This window comes from Ceratotherium simum, chromosome 3 (genome assembly GCF_057802395.1).
Source record: "Ceratotherium simum simum isolate JZ-2026a chromosome 3, ASM5780239v1, whole genome shotgun sequence".
Lineage (NCBI taxonomy): Eukaryota > Metazoa > Chordata > Mammalia > Perissodactyla > Rhinocerotidae > Ceratotherium > Ceratotherium simum.
In genome coordinates, this window is record NC_141902.1 from 73,946,854 (window position 1) to 73,964,787 (window position 17,934).

The 17,934-nt window shown below is 44.3% G+C and overlaps 1 protein-coding gene across 3 annotated transcripts in view; it reads right to left on the minus strand.

Annotated features, from left to right (window-relative positions):
* GABRA5 (gamma-aminobutyric acid type A receptor subunit alpha5) overlaps positions 1-14,010 on the minus strand; it is an 86,726-nt gene extending 72,716 nt beyond the window's left edge. The window contains exons 1-3 of one of the 3 annotated variants that reach the window (XM_087428804.1): positions 13,852-14,010; positions 12,457-12,516; positions 11,912-12,071 (exon numbers count right to left, since the gene is read on the minus strand). In XM_087428804.1, the coding sequence (XP_087284930.1) occupies positions 11,912-11,997 (86 nt within the window). In that variant the 5' untranslated portion in view covers positions 11,998-12,071; positions 12,457-12,516; positions 13,852-14,010. Of the gene's footprint in view, positions 1-11,911; positions 12,072-12,456; positions 12,755-13,851 lie in introns of those variants that run through there. The other 2 variants (XM_087428805.1, XM_004421909.2) reach the window with 2 other exon arrangements.
* Positions 14,011-17,934: the final 3,924 nt, after the last annotated feature.

Here is a 17,934-nt window from a genome sequence, read left to right on the forward strand (position 1 = left end):
TCACCACTAAAATGCATAGAGTTAAAGCTCTAACAAGCTAAAATTCAGTCCTAATATGGAGTCTACAGACACAATTTTTTACTCTGACTTAGTATTTAAAAATATGAAATTCTCTTTTCTCCAACATCCATTGTAGTTTTACACTTTTATAAAGGTGTAGCACTCAGCCTCACAGACTTCACACCAGGACTAAAGGCCTTAACATTGCCTCTCGGGTTTACGAAAGAAAGGAACAGTGATATTTTGCACTTGCCCAGTTGAGTAACTATTAGTCAAACTAAGTCTGGCCTCACTGTCCATTCTCATGGTATTTATAACTCTTATCGGTTTGGTTATTCAATTCTAGGCTACGTCCACGTGTCAGAATTTTGAAAGGTCCTCTCTAGGTCTTTAACTCAGAATAGAGGTGAGGGCATACACACTAGTATAAAAAACATATCATTTATACATGGAATCCAAAAAAGCTGAATTTATAAAAACAGAGTAGAGTGATTGGTTACTGGGGTGGAGGGGTGGGAGAACTGGGGAGATGTTGGTCAAAGGGTACAAACTTGCAACTAGAAGATGAATAAGTTCTGGGCCTCTAATGCACAGCATAGTGATTATAGTCCACAATACTGTATTATAAACCTCAAAGTTGCTAAGAGACTAGACCTTAAATGTTCTCACCACAAAAAAGAAATGATAATTATGTGATGTGATAGAGGCGTTAGCTAACGTTACAGTGGTCATCATATTGCAATATATCAGGGTATCAAATCAACACATTATACACCTTAAACAGTGTTATATATCAATTATATCTCAATGAAAAGTAATAAAATTTTTTAAAAACAATACTATGAATCTGAAAAAGAGAAAAAGCATATCTTAATGTTTCAAATACATTTTTCTAAGCTATTTCATTATCTGTTGTGAAAATGTTTTTAAATTATATTAGATCCGAACAGCCCTGGCTGTTAGCAGACAAAATCTTGACTACATCATTGACCGTCTGAGATGTTCTGAAGACCACGCAGTCATAGTGATCATCTCCATGAGCACTGCTTCCCTTGGCCCTCCACACAGTTTCAGAGAAACACCATTCCACTTGGCTCTGAATCCCGTTTCAGAGCCCAAATCAGCAATGGGATAGGACGAAATGCTTGAGAATTCTAAAGCTCACCTTCTACTTCTTGGCCGAAATTAAAAAAAAAAAAAAAAAAAAAAAGGAGTTTAAATATATCTACACCCATACTTTTATTGGAGGAATTTCAATATCTGCCCTCTTCTGCCATAACTGCTTCTTGTATATATCTGTGGACCATTTTATGATAGAGCCCATGGCTTGGGGTTTGCAGTGATTTCTTCTCTGTATTTACCGAAGACAGACCTAGGGGGTAGGAAACAGATTCTAAAAAAGTCCCTGAAAATGCCTATCAGGGCAGGAGTAGAGGTTTCTCTCATGGACAACTGGGAAATCCTCCTCAGTTCATAGATCAACCTCAAAAATGATTCCTCTGCAGCACGTGGTTATGAAGTGCACCATTTTCATAGCCGTAGAGACAAAGGCCCTTCCCTTATCACAGAAAGCAAATGCTGTGCCTGCATACAGGGGAACCTCACAGGTGTTTGGTGAACTCTGCTAGTGCCTCTCTCAAGGTGCATAATCTTTAAGGATTGTTTCTAAGGTAAAAAGTAACTTCAGCTTGCTTTGTTCCATTTTGGTCAGTTGACACTACTTGAAAAGCAAAATTATGCAAAAACATCGAGCTATGCCTTCACGGAGCAATAATGTGCAGTTACATCTATGAGGCCTCCAGGTGGAAACACAAGATGCTCGCATCCCTTTGAACACTTACTCCATTTGGGATCTGAAGGCAGCCTCGAGCTTGCCAACATTCCAGTTCAGCTTTTCTTAACTGCATTGGGTTTAACCAAGGAGCTCTGCTGGTCCTCAGGGCAATTGTGAGTACACGACTGCTTCACGGACTAGCGGAAGCCTTGGCTCTTTTGGGGAGTAGATTTTTGTGAGCTGAGATTAGATCCACTATTACGGACAAGATTAGACATAATAGAAAAACTTGAAAATTTTGGTGACTTATCCTTCAGTATTAGTCAGGTTTAATTAACTAGGTTCTCTTAAAATATGAACTGTTTCCTTACATTTAGCACATATTTTCTACAAAAACTTGTCACATTTAGTCCATGTGAACGCTTCCAACATTTTCAGATTATTGATGTTCCAGAAAAGGGATCATAAAGGAAATGGAAAACCATTCTTGTTAAAACATCTTCATTTTTCAGATTTCCTTGTCTCAGTATTGGTCTATACAAAAGACACAAGGACCCAATCCCTAAACTTGAACTCTTTTCCAACGATTTTAGTTTAAAAATAAGGAAACGAGGTCACTGAGCCTCATATTCCAGCCTAAGGAAGGAAGGAAGGTGGTGGTTGTGAAATGGGCAGGGACATGGGTGGGGCACCACAGGACAGTGGCAACCCTCGAGGGGTGGAAGGCTACTCGATGGCACCCTGCCAGACTTGAAGTACTGGGTCATTCAGAGACTTCTGATGAGGTGGAGTAGAGAATGTGCAGCCCATGAAATTTGGTCCACTATTGGGTTTATTTCACCAGCACAGTGTTTAAGAAAAACAAACATGACTGCCTTTAGAAAGGGTCACCTCCTGCAATTGTGCACATTTCCCACCCCTCCCTGTCATCTTACATCTGGCCTTTTCAAGGCATTTGATTCTGGGACTCTTGCATTAGCCTTTTTCTGATTTCCAGGTCCTAGAGACTCAGCTTTCATTGATCCAAGAGAACAGGCACTGATAATTTTTTTAAGGTCCCAAGTGATCCTCATGTGCAGCCATGGTGGAGTGACTGCTCTAGGCCTGTCTAGGTTGGAAATGGAAGGGCTGCTCTCTGAGCCAACTGCCAAAGTGACCCCAAAGGAACCCAGAGAGCTTCTTTCCTCCATTACGACTTCAGAGAGACCACATGACTGGGCACAGGGCTTATTCCAATAGCCTGACAAATGTATCGTGGGTGTCTACCATGTATGCACCTGGTGTTGTGGTGAGTACTGGGGATATGAAGATGATGAAGATGGCATCCCCAGCCTGAAGGACATGACTGTGTTCTAAAGAACTGATCATGTTTGCAGAGGATTTCAATAGAGCATGGTAGGTGTAGGAATCTATGCAATACGCAAGACATTCTAGGAACCCAAAGGAGACATCGAGCTTCATCTAGAGTCAGAGGAGAGAAAAACCAACCGGAGCTTTCAAGCATAAAGATCAGGTCTCAAGCCAAAGAAGGGGGTGTGGAAGGGTGTTGTGAGCAGTGGCCCCCAAAAAGAAAACAATGATGTTTGCAGACACCATGTAAGAACTCTGGTGAGAAGAGTGACGTATACTGGAGGAGAGATGGCACATGTCAAGCCATGAAGGACTTTGCTACACTCCTAGGCTCTGTCTGGAAGGTGGTGGTAGCCCCAGAACATTTAAGCAAGGGCACTTTCTGTCCTTGCAGCGCTCGGGCACCTTATGGATGATGGATTTGCTGGAGATATAGAGGCTAGTTACTCAGGCAATGGCAGCGGGGAGAGAGGCGGGATGGATGGGGCCATCAGCAGGGTTTATGACGATAGTGGGGGTAGGGGGAGTCTGAATACAGCAAGACAGGAAATCCCAAGGAAGCCATCTCCAAAATCACCCAGTTACCAACACAGGGTTAACCCTGCAGTAAAACCACACATTACTCTAAAAGGGAGTGAGCGAGGAGTTGTATTATTAGCCCAATCTAAGAGTATCTTTCTTTCTGAGGAACTGTAAAGGAGTTGTATTCTCCAATGTAACTTTATTTATTTATCTCTCAGTATTATACTACTACTAATAATAATAACAATATGCTATACATTCCATCTTTAAAGGTGCTTCTTTTTCCTGAGTGATGCCTGATGATGTCTCCTATTTTGGGATTTTAAAGGGTACAAGTTCAACAGTTATGTCATCATTTCTGGGGAAGAAAAATCTTTTGAGCATTGTACCACAAATGGTGCACAAATGGTGATAACCCATTTATCTCCACTTATGTTATCTCTGTTTCTGTTGACGGCCATTTTTGATTTACATAAAATGGGATTGATAATGGCAACCGCAGACCCGTTTTAATGTGAACTTACTTTGGGAATTGAAATGGATTCCTTTTAAGTGGCAGCTTATCTCCCTTCTTAAATTGCATTTCTTTTTGCATTCTTTCCCCAGTATTTAATTACTTCTGCGAAATGTGTCTTTAGTTTGTTTGCTTGTTACTTTAAGCTCATTAAATAGTACCTCTAAATAGCACCGTTTTTTGATGTTTTCCTCAAATTTCCATTGCATATCACTTTAGCTAACCGTATAAAAAAACAAAACCAAACAAAACAACACATGGTCTGCAGTAGTTAGACAGTGAAAGTCAAACCCATGGACTTGCAACATGTATTTCATGTGGACAAAGTCATGGCCATGAAACATTATGCTAGAACTCTTGGATTGCTTCCACTCCCTTGGGCCTCACATCAAGGGTGCTCCCAGGCCTGCCCGTCAGCTCCCTAAATAGTGCTCAAGCCTACCCCTGCTCACCACCCTTCACATAGACTCTTCACTCTCGTCCCTACCACTGCAGCTGGCTCAGAATCCTACTGCCTACAAGGGAAAACCCAGGTCCCCTGTCTCGCAGGCCACACCCCCTTCATCTAACCCTACCCACTTCCAACGTCGCGGCTCCCTTCCCTCTCCCCAACCACACCCGGAGCCCCACATATGTGATCATGCAGTGCACGAAGCATCCTGGTGTTCATCACACACAGTCTTCCCTCCCTCCCTAACCATACCCATCAGCAGTTACATCTGTGCAACATGTCAGGGCTTTAAAATGTCTTTCATTCACCCTATATTCCCTTCCAGATACTGTTCCATTCTTTGCCTCTCTTCTCATCAAAGCTCACTGAGGAGCTGTCCACATTAGAAATCTCTGCTGCCTCTCCTCTCTTCTCTTGCACCCACTCAAATAGGGCTTTTACTAACTGCATCCCAATGAAGCCTCTCTTCTGGGGGCCAAGAAGGCACTCCACCTCGCCAAACCCATCAATCGAGTCTCAATCCTCATCTGACTGTGTCGTCTTACATCCCTTTCTCCACGTGGCCTCAGGACGCCACTCTCTCTGTTCTTCTTCTCTTCACTGGCCTCTTCATCTCAGTCTTGCTTGTCCCTCTGTTACCTCCCTGACGTTCCAGGGAACAGTCCAGGGATCTCTTTTCAGTCTATATTCAATCTCTAATTGATCTCATCCAATCAATGGCTTTAAATATCTCTCAGACGTGGAAGATTCTCAGATTCATGTCTCCAGGGCCAATCTCTCTCTGACCTCTGAACCTAAATGTCCAATGGCCTGCCTGACCTCTCCTCTTGGATATCTAACATGCATCTCACAGGGCTTAACACATTCTTATCTGCACTCATGGTTTTCTCTGCAACCTCTTCTCCAGCTCGGTAACAGGCAACGGAACCCATCAGGTTTTCAGGTCAAATACCTGGGGCGGCGTCACCCTTGACTCCTCTTTCTTTCCTGCCCACAACCACCCATCAACAAATCCTGCTGGCTGAAATAGCCCCTCCCCTGGGTCAGTGTATTTGCCTCCTCACCGCCCTCACTGCTCCTTCCTTTACTACCAGATTCTACCGTATTCTCCACTCAGCAGCCAGAGTGAGCTTTAAAGTTTAAGTCACATTACTGTCACGTCTCAACTGGATCATATCTCACTTCTACTCAAACCCACTCAATGGCTCTCCTTGACCTACAAAATAATAGTCAACTGGTCTTCCCGATACCACCTAGCTATGGCCTACAGTGTCCTTCATGATCTGACCCCTCTCCCCTCCCCACTGCCTCTCTCCCAATGCCTCCTGCCAATCTCCCCCTTCCTCGTGCTGGCCTCCTGGCTGTCCCTAATATGCCAAGCATGCCCCTGCATTGGCTGCTTCTCTCACCCATTCACTCTTCTCCACAAACAGCACTGCTCTGGTCCTCACTTTTCTCACATGTCTGCTTGAGCATCTTTCTCCACTCCATTCACTATCTCCTACTCTGAATCATTCTTCATAGCAATTGCTTGACCCAACTGATACGTATTTGTTTACTGCACACCAGAATGTACCCTCCTTGAAGGCAGGCTCTACTCTGCCCATCTCGGATCTCAGCACTTAGAACGGTGCCTGGCACATGGAGAGAACTCAATAAACACTGTACAGCAGGGCAGTGCCCACCAGAATGCCCACACCCTCATCCCCAGAGCCTGTGACGGTGAATGTGCCACCTTACATGGCAGAAGAGACTCTGTAGACGGGATTAAGGTTATGGACTTTGTGTGCTCAGGCCAGGCCCAGGGCTGTGCTCACCCCCTAGGTCTAGCAAACCTTGGTATCTCCTGGTCACAACACCCAGAAGGACAGCTAGTCTGCACTCACCCCCTCCCTCCCTGGCCTTGTTTAAGCATGTGGCATGCATTCAGCACTTTATCCTTCACGTCAGCTCTGTGACGTAGGATCCATTATTAACCTCTCTTTGAGATTAGGAAACTGAGTTGCAGGCAGGTTTAGTGATTCTTCTGATGCCATAGAGCGAGTGTGAGCAACAGAGATCAGAGCAGCCTGACTGCCTTCTGTCAAAATGAGACTTAACACTCTCCCTAAACTCACCAGGGGTCCTGACACAGGAACCAAATGGACTGTAGAGTGATGGCTCAATATTTTCTTTTTGTTAAAACTGAAAATAAATTGGTCCTGGGTTTCATTTGTTTTTAGGTTTGCCTTTCGATTTTGAAATAAATTGTTAAATAAATAAAATAGGGTTTTTAATGAACTGCTAAAGCCTGTTTCAAAGCATATCTGACTTTTCCTATCATATGATCCCTTCTCTAGAACATTACATTTCATAGTACATATTGTGTGTTTGATTTTATTCAGGCTGCGGTAGACCCACTATCTTTAGAGAGGTATTATTTGAGTTCTAGATTAGGGCATTCCTTTGTTTGAATATATAGACTTCCCCCATTCTTTCCCTTTTCACTGCACCATAAATATCAGGGCATTCTGGAGAAAGTTCTGCAGTGGAGAGCACTAGCTGGGCCCTGGGCCCTAAGAAGGACTCTCATTCTGGCACTTTCTGATGATGAAACTTGGGATACTTCTCTAAGTTCTAAAGCCTGAAATCTTTTCACCTACAAAGGGAGGGTTTTGTGAAAATTAAATAGTACATTTTTTGAAAATGCATTCTGGAAATAAAGGAGATACACCCATATAAACACTGATAATTATTGTTACCATCACCAGAGTTTGGTGATAAGACTTTTTTCTACTTTTGATTCAAATATTTTCCTCTGAAATTTCACACCAATTAAAATACCCATGTTACGCAGCTGCACCTTTGTAAAAATCCAAAAGCCCACATTCTCCTTCTCCCCTGGAATCAAGCCAGTGACTCATCTTGGAGCTGACAGCCAGGTGGGATTGGCTGGGTCAGCACTGGCCGACTGTCTTTCTGAGCTTTGCTTAGCTCACTGCCTCTTGGCATGATGAACACGCTAAAAGTTTCCTTCATAAAGCGTGTAATTTGGAAGTATTTTCTTTTGGTACCTTTAAAAAAATGTTGGGCATTACTCTGCAGTGGGATCTTAGACACCTAAAATTTTTGCAATATGCAGAGAACTACCTTTCTGATCTCTGGCCATCCCTGCAGCCTCCACTTAGATGCCCCACTGCCTGGGTGTGCCCTAACTGCTTCGGTGGTGCTGCCGTGTGTTTTTATCACTGTTACAGTGACCCTTTGTCCCAGGCCTCATGAACCTGCAGCTGCAGTGCAGGAAGAACTTACCATATGGGGATTCATGAGAAAAAACTTGCCATTTCAAAAGACACTGCAAGTACTGGAATGATTCAGAGGGAATGTACTTTCTGCTCTAGTTAAAAGAACCATCCTTGAGAACGTGTATGAAACAGCCCTCTTCATGAAACCAGAGGTCCAGGTTAGCACACTCGCGTAGACAGATAAAGAAGAACCTTATGTGATCATGTTCATAAGTTACTTCTACAAGAATCTGCTCTTAATTGATGATTATAAAATATTGTTTTCCAAAGTCTATTTCAATTGCAGCTCCCATGTAACAAAATTCTAAGTCATATTTTCTTTAGATAAAGCTCTAAAATATGTTTAATAAAATTAAATGAATGGAATTAGATTTTACCTTATAATTGAATTGATAATCCTCAAATTTATCTTACAATTATTACTGGCCAATCGAGTCTGATTAAGTATTATTTTTCAAATGATGATAAATTAATTCCAGTTTAAATTTACTATTACGTGTTTTGACATTACATTGATTCAATTATTGTTTCTGTGCTAGTTTTTTCTATACTATGTACTTTTCATTACTGGTCTTGTTAAAATAATTATAATACCTCAAATAATACCATGTCTCCAAACGTGACATTGCATAAGGCTGACTGTCAGATAAGGCCTCTGTTCTGTTATACACTTGACTCATGCTCTGTTATATAATTTAATACTAGTAGAAGAATTATAAAGGCTATTGAAAATGAGCTCCTGGTGACTCTGACCAAATTTAGAATACGAATGGGAGAAGGAGAAGAAACAATATTCATGTATTTCCAAAGTAATTTCACATTAATTACCTTATATAATCACCAAATATATTTTTCTTATCACATTTACACATTTTCTGATTGCCAAATCCACATGCTTTCACAAATACTGCCTGTAACTTTGTGCATGCACAAAAACTTACACTCGCCTCTTTCCTTCCGCTCCCTGGCTGGTTTTCTGTAGCCCTCCTTACCCTCCACTGGTTGTCCTGTTTCTTTTTTGTATTTACAGGCTTGTATTTACAGGCTTGTATTTACAAGCATGTCTGTTGTTCAACAATGTTCAAATTAGGGCTTTCAGGCTTCCTCCTTCACCTTCTTTTGGAACCTAATCACATAAACTCTTTCTTTGGGAGAAAAAAACAGAGCTTACCCAAACTCTTTTTACCCCCTAATCTCAGAACAGGAGACTCTCTCTACCCTGACACAGAGAATACCTTTCAGAATTATGTCCCCTTCCTCTATAGGTTGATCTGACTTAGACCTGCCCTGCGAACTACGTGTAGTCCAGTTGGGACCCCAAGGACTAGCCGGGCAGAATCACTCTGAGGAGTGCTGAGTAAGGAACCCCAGCAGTTCCCGGCTTGGTGAACTTCCCCAGTTAGCCAGCCATAGCTCTCACCTTCCCTGACTGTAAGTCACGGCTAATGATGCTTAGCTCATAAGGTTCCTCTTAGGTTTTACCTAAAACTGGTAACGTAACAATAGGTGCTCCATATCAGGATAGCTATTATTTTGTCAAGATTTTAAGTCAAGTAAGTGTTACGAAACTTTCTTTGCAATTTAACAAAATCGTTCTTAGGTACATTTAGAATAATAAGCAAGTGACAGGAGCCTTGTATAAGAAGGGAAATAAACAGGGACATGGGCTGCCAGATGTCAAGATGTCTTCTGTGGCTACTGGAAACCACACCATGCTGGCCAGGGCATGTGAAATCCGCTTTCCACTCTACTAGAGACCCCACTTCATCAAAAGCAACTGGACACGGAGGGTCGAGAGCGGAAAGCACAGAGGACCTGATGTAAAATGCCACTTACAGGAATATTTTCTACTAGAAATGATCTCAAGTACTTAACACGGTTGTAACCCAAATATGTTCGCTATAGAGAAATTTAGAACAGCACAATCAGAAACAATGTAAATATCCCAAGTTAGGAAGCAGCTGATGGTGAAGCATTCACGCACTGTAATAATATTCACCCATTTTTAAATCATACATTTTAAAGAGTTTGTAATAACAAAGTATTAGGCATGAGAGAATCACAGTACAAAATTGAAGACACAGTATATCTGAACTGTATGAAAATATGCGTAGAAGCAAGGGGAAGAAAATACACCAAAATATGACGGATGATTGTTTCTGTGTGGTGGAATTAAGGATATTTTCCTTTTTTATATACAATTCTGAGTCACACATTTTCTGCAGTTAGTAGGTATTGTTTTAGGATGGACTATTGACCTTATCTTTAAAAGATTTAAAACTTCTCCAACAGCTAATTCTCTAGGGAGATTGAGGAACATTCTGCCACTTGTTCAGTGTTAGCTTCTAGAAACAAAGAGTTATCTCTCTACTTTGAGGATGACCTTAGAAAGCCACCAAATTAAATAAGAAATAAAGTATAGCAACTTCTAATGCCTGAACTCCATATGCACATTATCTAATATTTCAGACTTGCATCCACCAGGGAGTATAATGACTTCATGCCTATAGAACGCAAATTCACAATAATATATTTGACCAAAATCTTAAAAAAAAAAAATATGTTCCCAATCACAGCATATTCCTCACCTCTGAACTATTGCTAAATATATGCAGTATATTGGTAAATAAACTACCTACCTAATGTATTAACTTGGAAATTTCAACATTGTGTATGATTTCACTTAGATACACACTTTTCATTCAGAGGAACACTGTGACTATCATGGTTAATAGGATTTAACAACTAGGAGAGACCTTGGAAAGGAAAACTTTCATTGAACAGATAAGGACACTGAAGGCCTGGGAGGGGAGGTGTGAATAACTCTGAGAATGCTCTGTCCCAACAGAATACTCTGCATGGCTAAAAGGGCTGCAACATAGGCATGTTCTGTGTATGGTTCGCGGTTGCACACTGCCCCCCATGGTGCTGAGGGGCAGGCATGCCCTGACTGACCTGGACCACAGGCCCAGTGCCGTCATTTACCAGCCATGGCACCCGGGGACAGTCACAAGCCTCTCTCTTCCTCAGTTTCCTCCTCTGTACAGACTTGGAAAGGTCAGAAGAGCAGAAAATGTCCAGAGGACAGAGAATGTCATAGACCCGGGAGGGTCCTCATTACTCTCCAGGCTGTTGCAGAGCCACTGTGGTCTCAAGACCCCTCCATGATTCACATTAGTGCAGAGTGCACTGTGCAACCTCTAGAGACGATTTTTACAGAATAAGCACTAGGCAGCTTTTGTCCTGAAACTTAATTATACTCCATCAACTTCAACTTAGAATCCTTTTGATTATCTAGAACAATTTTGGGGAGGAGGGTGGAGAGGAGGAACATCAGCACCTCATACGAACATTTATCAGGAATGTTGGTCATTACTAGTTTGATGAAAAAAGATTAGACTCAGTACACTGATACTAAACACCAAGATGAAAGAGCTTAAAGGAATTAACAATGCCAGACCTCCAGGGGTGTCTTGCAGATCTTCAGACACATGTAGTTTCTGGTATCTGCACCTGCATTCAGATGACCACACAATTCAAGGCCTTTGGCTCAGGCCAGGACCACTGTCTGAGTCCTTGTCAATGCCACATGGTGTGGGTTTGGCTTTAAAGACAAATTCCTTTGCACGATGGGACCAAGGAGGGCAATCAAAATGTTAAACACTGTCTTGTCTAACAAGCAGCAAATATCCTTTATGCATGCGAACTTATGAATCTTGTCTTAACCTGACAAGGAGGAAACACAACTAACTCTGAAACCATCTTCTGCTTCCATTTCTGAAAACATAATCTGCCTCTTTTCTGTAACTCACTTCAGAGACCCCACACTTGGAGCACCCTTGCTCAGGAAGAAAGCATGGGGTAGGGCAAGGACTCTGTTATTTGCTTACAACAAACTGAAGAACTTGGGACTGCAAAGGTGGCAAGCACAGACTTGTGCTGTACTGCTCAGCAAAGCTTCTGAAAGGCATTTGTGCCCTGAAAATCGTAAAATACAAGCATAGATGATAACTTACCCAAAGTGACTGGCTAAATTCATTGAAATACAAAAGAGAAGGAGGTTTTTGATCATGATAAAGCTAGAGAACATTCCATTGTCCATTCCCAATAAGAATAATAGTTGAAGCTGATGAATTTGGAAGAATAACTGTTCCTTTCTCCAACTTGATCTTGAAGCTGAAAGGTACACAAAGAGGAAAAGCATATAAATATGAATGTTTTCATGTCACAGTTCCTGGAATCAAATCACACAGCTAACACACAATTTATCGCAAAGGAACCTGGCTGTCCTTCTCCGGCACAGGTCCACATCAGGTGTTATCTATGTCCACTGGGCAGTCAGTTGGGGCATAAAAAGTAGTTACAGTATGGCTTAATTTTCACTTCTACTCGGAGTGCAGAATCATTCTCCTAATTTATTTTTTCCATGTTTCAAATATTTTGTTTTACTTTTTAGCATGTTATCAAATGACTCATTAGTCCTATCATTAGAACAAATGCTTGAAGTTATCTGAGTAACTGTATTTTGCATCTGTCAAATCCACAAGTGTAATAATTTTACCTTTCTGAAATATTTGCCACGCGTTCAAAGCCAGCAAGCTACTCCTTGTTCTGCAAGGTGCTGAGAGAAAGTATGTGGAGAAAGGGGGAAAAAAGGCACATTTAAGAAACTGGTCTTCTACAGGATCACGATAATATGAGAACTGCATATAAGAGATGGTTGCCACTTTCTCAGCATTCTGTCCCCATGACTAAATAACTTAATAATGACTGCATTTGGAGAAGTCTCTCAGCTTGTGCTGGGCTCTAATTAAGGCATTTGAAATCCAGGCAGGCACAGTCCCTGAGCTCTGCAACTAACCTCAGCGAAGGCACACATTTTTCGATATGCGCATAACGCAAATAGGTGCACATGATATAGGGAAACCTCGTGTTCAGAAGGAACATTTTCCCAAGGAGACCCCAGGCAAACTCCGGAATTGGGAAACACACAACAGGTACTTCCACCTCAGAAGGCCCTGGTGTCAAGAAGGGCAGGGTGCCACGCGGTGGTCGCCTGGGCGAGTCCTGGGGCTTATCTCCCCACCGGGGCCGGAGTCCGGGCGGCGAGCACGCGGCGCTGCATGCGGGAAACCCGGGCGGCGCCTCCCGCTGCCCTCAGCCCCAAGCCAGGACCCTCAAAAGAGAGGCCGCGCTCCCACGACCCCCGAACCGCCGCGGGGGCTTGCGGGCGCAGGTGGGCGCGGGGGCGGCATTGCGGAGCCGCAACCTCTGCCGCCTGGGCGCCCGCGGCCCGGCAGGATCCGCCTCCCGCCCGGTCTGCAGCGGCGCACCGTGCGCACCCCGCTTGCCGGCCCTCCTCGGCTCTTTTCTGGCCCTCGCAGACCTCCCCCGCTCCTGCCCCGGTCCTAGCCGAGCGCCCCGCGGGGCATCGTCTTCCTCTTTGGCCAGGAGCGCGCGGTGCAACGGCGGCTCGGACTCCTCCGGCCCCGAGCAGGCGGGCTACCCGCCCGCGACACCCCCGCGGAGCTCGCGCCCACCCCGCAAGCAGCGCCGGCACGCCGCGCGCCTCAGAGCCCCGGGGCTGGCGGGGCCCTCCAGGTGGGCGATTTCGCCCTTCCGATTTCAGTGACGGCGGCAGCGGGTGCCCCCACGCCCCAATTCCTACCGGCAGGCCCGTGGGCGCTGCGCCCTGGTGCCCCGTCTGGCAGGGCTGCGCCGCCCAGGACGCCCCTGCCCTCCGGCGCTGGCTTTGCCCCCGCAGGCGCCGGGGGAAAGTTTGCGCTCCCTGCCGCCAGCGGCGCCCCGCCTGCTCTCCACCTCCTTTCCTGGACCATGCAGCTCGCAGCTCGGGCGCCCCGAGGAGAGGTGTGCGGGCCGAACGGGGGCCGCCGGTCCTCTCCCTCCCCCGCACCTTCTTACTCTCCTGCCCCGGCCCGGCGCGCCCGGGGCTTACCCTGCGCGCCGGCCCCGGGAGGCGAGCCGTCGGCGAGGGTGCATCCTCCGCCGCCGCCGCTCTCGCCCGGCTGGCAGGCGCGGAAGGCCGGCGCGGCGTCACCGCCCCATGCTGCCAGCGCGAACTTCCCCGGTCCTCCCGGGCCGGGGGGATTGGGCGCCCCGCGCTCCCGCCGCCGCCCTGCGGCTCCGCTCTGCGCCGCGCCCGGGGCCGCGCGCTGCCCCGCTGCAGATGCCCCCGCGCCCCCAGCGCACTCGCGCGCTCGCTCTCACCTCTCCTGAGCGCCACATGTCGTCTCTGGGTTTGAGGAACGTTCCTCTGCAGAGGCGCTCCGGTAGAGGCCGCCAGACTCTCACCAAATGCGCCCTCGGGCCGGCTCAGCCAAGGGGAGGGCTCAGGGCCCGTGCCTTGGCCTGGTTTGGGATGGCCATATATCTGCTGAAGTTTCTTGAGGGCCATCAGAAGCATATTCAGGACCTCCTGTACTAACCACCGGTCCCACTTTTTAGAGCAGAAATGCTCTAAAAAGGGAGTGTCAGCAGGCAGCAAGCCGGAGGCCGTTGCTCTGAGAGTTTTTCTCTTCTAGGGCCAACCCCGAGCGCCTCCCTAACCCGGCCTCAGTCCTTCCTCAGTCCTAGACACACGCCTCAGTGGCCAGATCTCCTATTCTCTTTAGAAAGAAACTAGTTTGTCAGACTCCTTTTTTATCTGTAATTCATTGCTAGGGCGGGCCAGCCAGAGTGAAATTGGATTAGATTAGCGTCAAACCCTTACCTAAATGCAGAATACATTTGGGCGTTTTTTGAAGTTCCATTTCTTGACAAGAAGCCACGGTGTCAATAGCCAGGGGCCATGGGGTCTGCAGACCTGAGAGCGAGTCCAGGGTCTAGAGGCATGAGCTCCCCAAGGAGCGCTTCTGGGGCCTGGACATTGGTGCACCGCACCGCCTTCAGGACCCATGCACGTGGTCAGGGCGCGGGGTGTGTGGGGGGGTTCTGTTATGGAGATTATGTCTGTCTTTGTCTCAGGGGTGAGATCCTGAGTAGTGAGGGTAGCACTAATGACAGCCAAGCAGAAACAGTGTCCCCTTCAAGCAGCACAAACAAGATGGATGTAAAACCAAGCACATTCCCTAACGTTAAGATTGCAGCATCTTGTTTCCTCGGAGGTGGATGCCTCTTGACTGTGAGAACACCCAGGGGAAAATGTTCAAGACAGAAAGTAAAACCACCAAGAACATGATGAGATGGATACTATTATTCCACAGCTTTTGTTTATAGTCACTGCATTCTTTATAGTCACTTTTAACACAATAATTGTGAGAAAAGGCAAATTTCTAACTCTCCTCCAGAAAGGATCTTCCATCTTTCAGTGTATGAAGTCACTCTATTCTTCAGTTTTGTCTAATACCATGTATTCCAAATCTAAGCTAACTACTGGTACTTTTGCACATTCCAAAAATTCTTAGATTTTGCAAAAAATGAGAAATTGTAAATATATTTCAGGAACAGGGCATAAAAATATATAAACGTTGCAAATATATAGAAAGTGTTACTCTGAATATGCATTTAGCCACAATATTAAATAACTCTGAGTCTAGTGGTTCTACATGAAATATAAATTAGATCAGATGCTCATATGAAAGGCTTTTCTGATTCTAAAATGGATAGATTGAACACATACATTTCTTCATTTTCTAATTTCTCAAAAGACCTATCACTAAGATAAAGTTTGCTGACAGTCAAAATCATTAAATTAAAAACAATCAGAATCAACTTATTATTTTTCACCTGTTAGGTGTTAAAATTCCAGGTTTTGAGATACCAATGGCAGCTACTCTTCCCTCAGAATTAAACCACATAAGGCAAATCGAAGAATCAAAATATCTAGGGAATTTAAAGCTTTACAGATTATCACACAAAGTCATCCAGTAATTTTTGCCAAAAAAAAAAGTAGATAAACTAGGGATCACTTTTGGATTAGTGAGCATTATGGACGTTAATTCTTAACAATAGTAACTTTTCAAGGTATTATTGACAAATAATGAATGAAATATCAACTGTGAGTGAATTTATGTTCTTTTTATGAATTATTTTTAAATTTCCATGTTTTTGGTAAGTTTTCTATCAGTTTAATTTCAATGCATATTATTGAACATATGGAAATTATCTTAAGAGCTCATCCTTAAAATTGTATTTAAGCACGTGGCTTAAATACTTATCTCCTCTCTATGATAAAATGGTAGCTCAGTCTCTCTTAAAGCTTATGAACATATAACAGAGTCTCAGGTCGGATGGAGCTGAGGGGATAGTGAAAAAATAAGACGTATCATAATCTTATAGAAATTCACATTTTAGGGGCCTGCCTGGTGGTGTGGCAGTTAGGTTCCTGTGCTCTGCTGCAGCAGCCCGGGGTTCTTGGTTTGGATCCCCGGGGGCAGACTGTTGCACGGCTTTTCAAGCTGTGCTGTGGCAGCATCCTATACAAAGTGGAGGAAGATGGGCACGGATCGTAGCCCAGGGCCAATCTTCCTCAGCAAAAAGAGGAAGATTGGCAACGGATGTTAGCTTAGGGCTAATCTTCCTTACAAAAAAAAAAAAAGAAATTCATGTTTTAGAAGAATATTTCTGGCCATTTCAATAATGTTTGCTGTAATATGGAATTCAATCTTTGCCATGAGAAATAACGGTCTATCATCTGAATTCCCATTTGTTCCATTAGCATTTTCTCTTTTACTGAATGACATAAAGCAAAGTAGGTCCAGTTCTGGAAAGCAGTAGAGGGCACCCCAGTTCCATATAACCTCAGTGTCGGACCTGTCTCAATTAGAATTTAATTTCCAGTGTGAGAACCTAAAATAGCTGAACTTGGGGGGGCTGGCCCGGTGGCGGAGCGGTTAAGTTTGCACCTTCTGCTTCAGCGGCCCTGGGTTCCTGGGTTAGGATCCTGGGTGTGGACCTCCTCACCACTCATCAAGCCATGCTGAGGTGGCGTCCCATATAGAAGAGCTATGACTCTACAACTATGATACACAACTATGAACTGGGGCTTTGGGGAGAAAAAAGAAAAAAGAGGAAGATCGGCAACAGATGTTAGTGCAGGGCCAATCTTCCTCAAAAAATAAATAAATCACTGAACCTGGGAAAGCTGGGCAATGGGTGGAGCACTTGCCGGGAGAACACCCACTCTCTACCCCATCCAGAACAGAGGCAGAGAAGGGAGTCTGCGTTTGTGTGGGTGGGTGGAGTGGGCATGGCTAAAACATGAAAAGCAGTGAGGAAGCAGAGCTGGGCAAGAAGTTGAATAGAAGATGTTCTAAGCTGAGAGCCCACTGGTGTAAAGTAAGGCATTTTTGTGGAACTGTGTGTAATTTTGTATTATGAAGAATCAAGTGCAGGGTGAAGATAGCAAGAGCTAAGATGAGACCAGTATGCAGAGGGCAGGTACTAAAAGACAGGAAATGTGGAGCCAAGGAGTTCACATCCTGCTGCAAGCAGGAAGGAGCTACTTGAATAGTTTTGTTTTCAGGGAAAGGACATGATGCTAGAAAAATTCAGTCTGACAACTGTATACAGAAAAAATGTTGAGAGGAGGCAAATTTTTGCTAAAAGCAAGTAAGAACATCACAGGGCCAGTCCATGGTGGGAGTTACCTAACTTCTTGAGTTTATTTCATTAATGGATGGACAAACTCATTGATTCATATGCATTCCAAGCAGGTTTAAGAGTACTTTGCCCAAACAGAAACCAGAGGGTCTTGGTTGTTAAGGAAACAGAAATGTCAAGTCTGACTGGAAGAAAAAGGAAAATTCCTGGGAAAAGATGACAGCTGATTTGGACTCCAAAAAAGAACTTGGACAGAAAGCATCAGAAAAGGAAAAACAAAGAGCAGAAACCAAGGTAGGCAGGGACAGGGTGCACTGAGTAATAAATGCTCCATTCACGGACAGTATACTTTGCACATTTTTAATCTTTCTTTTATTTCTTTTATTTTTCATATTTATTTATTTATTTATTTATTTATTTATTTATTTATTTATTTATTTATTTTTGAGGAAGATCAGCCCTGAGCTAACATCCGTGC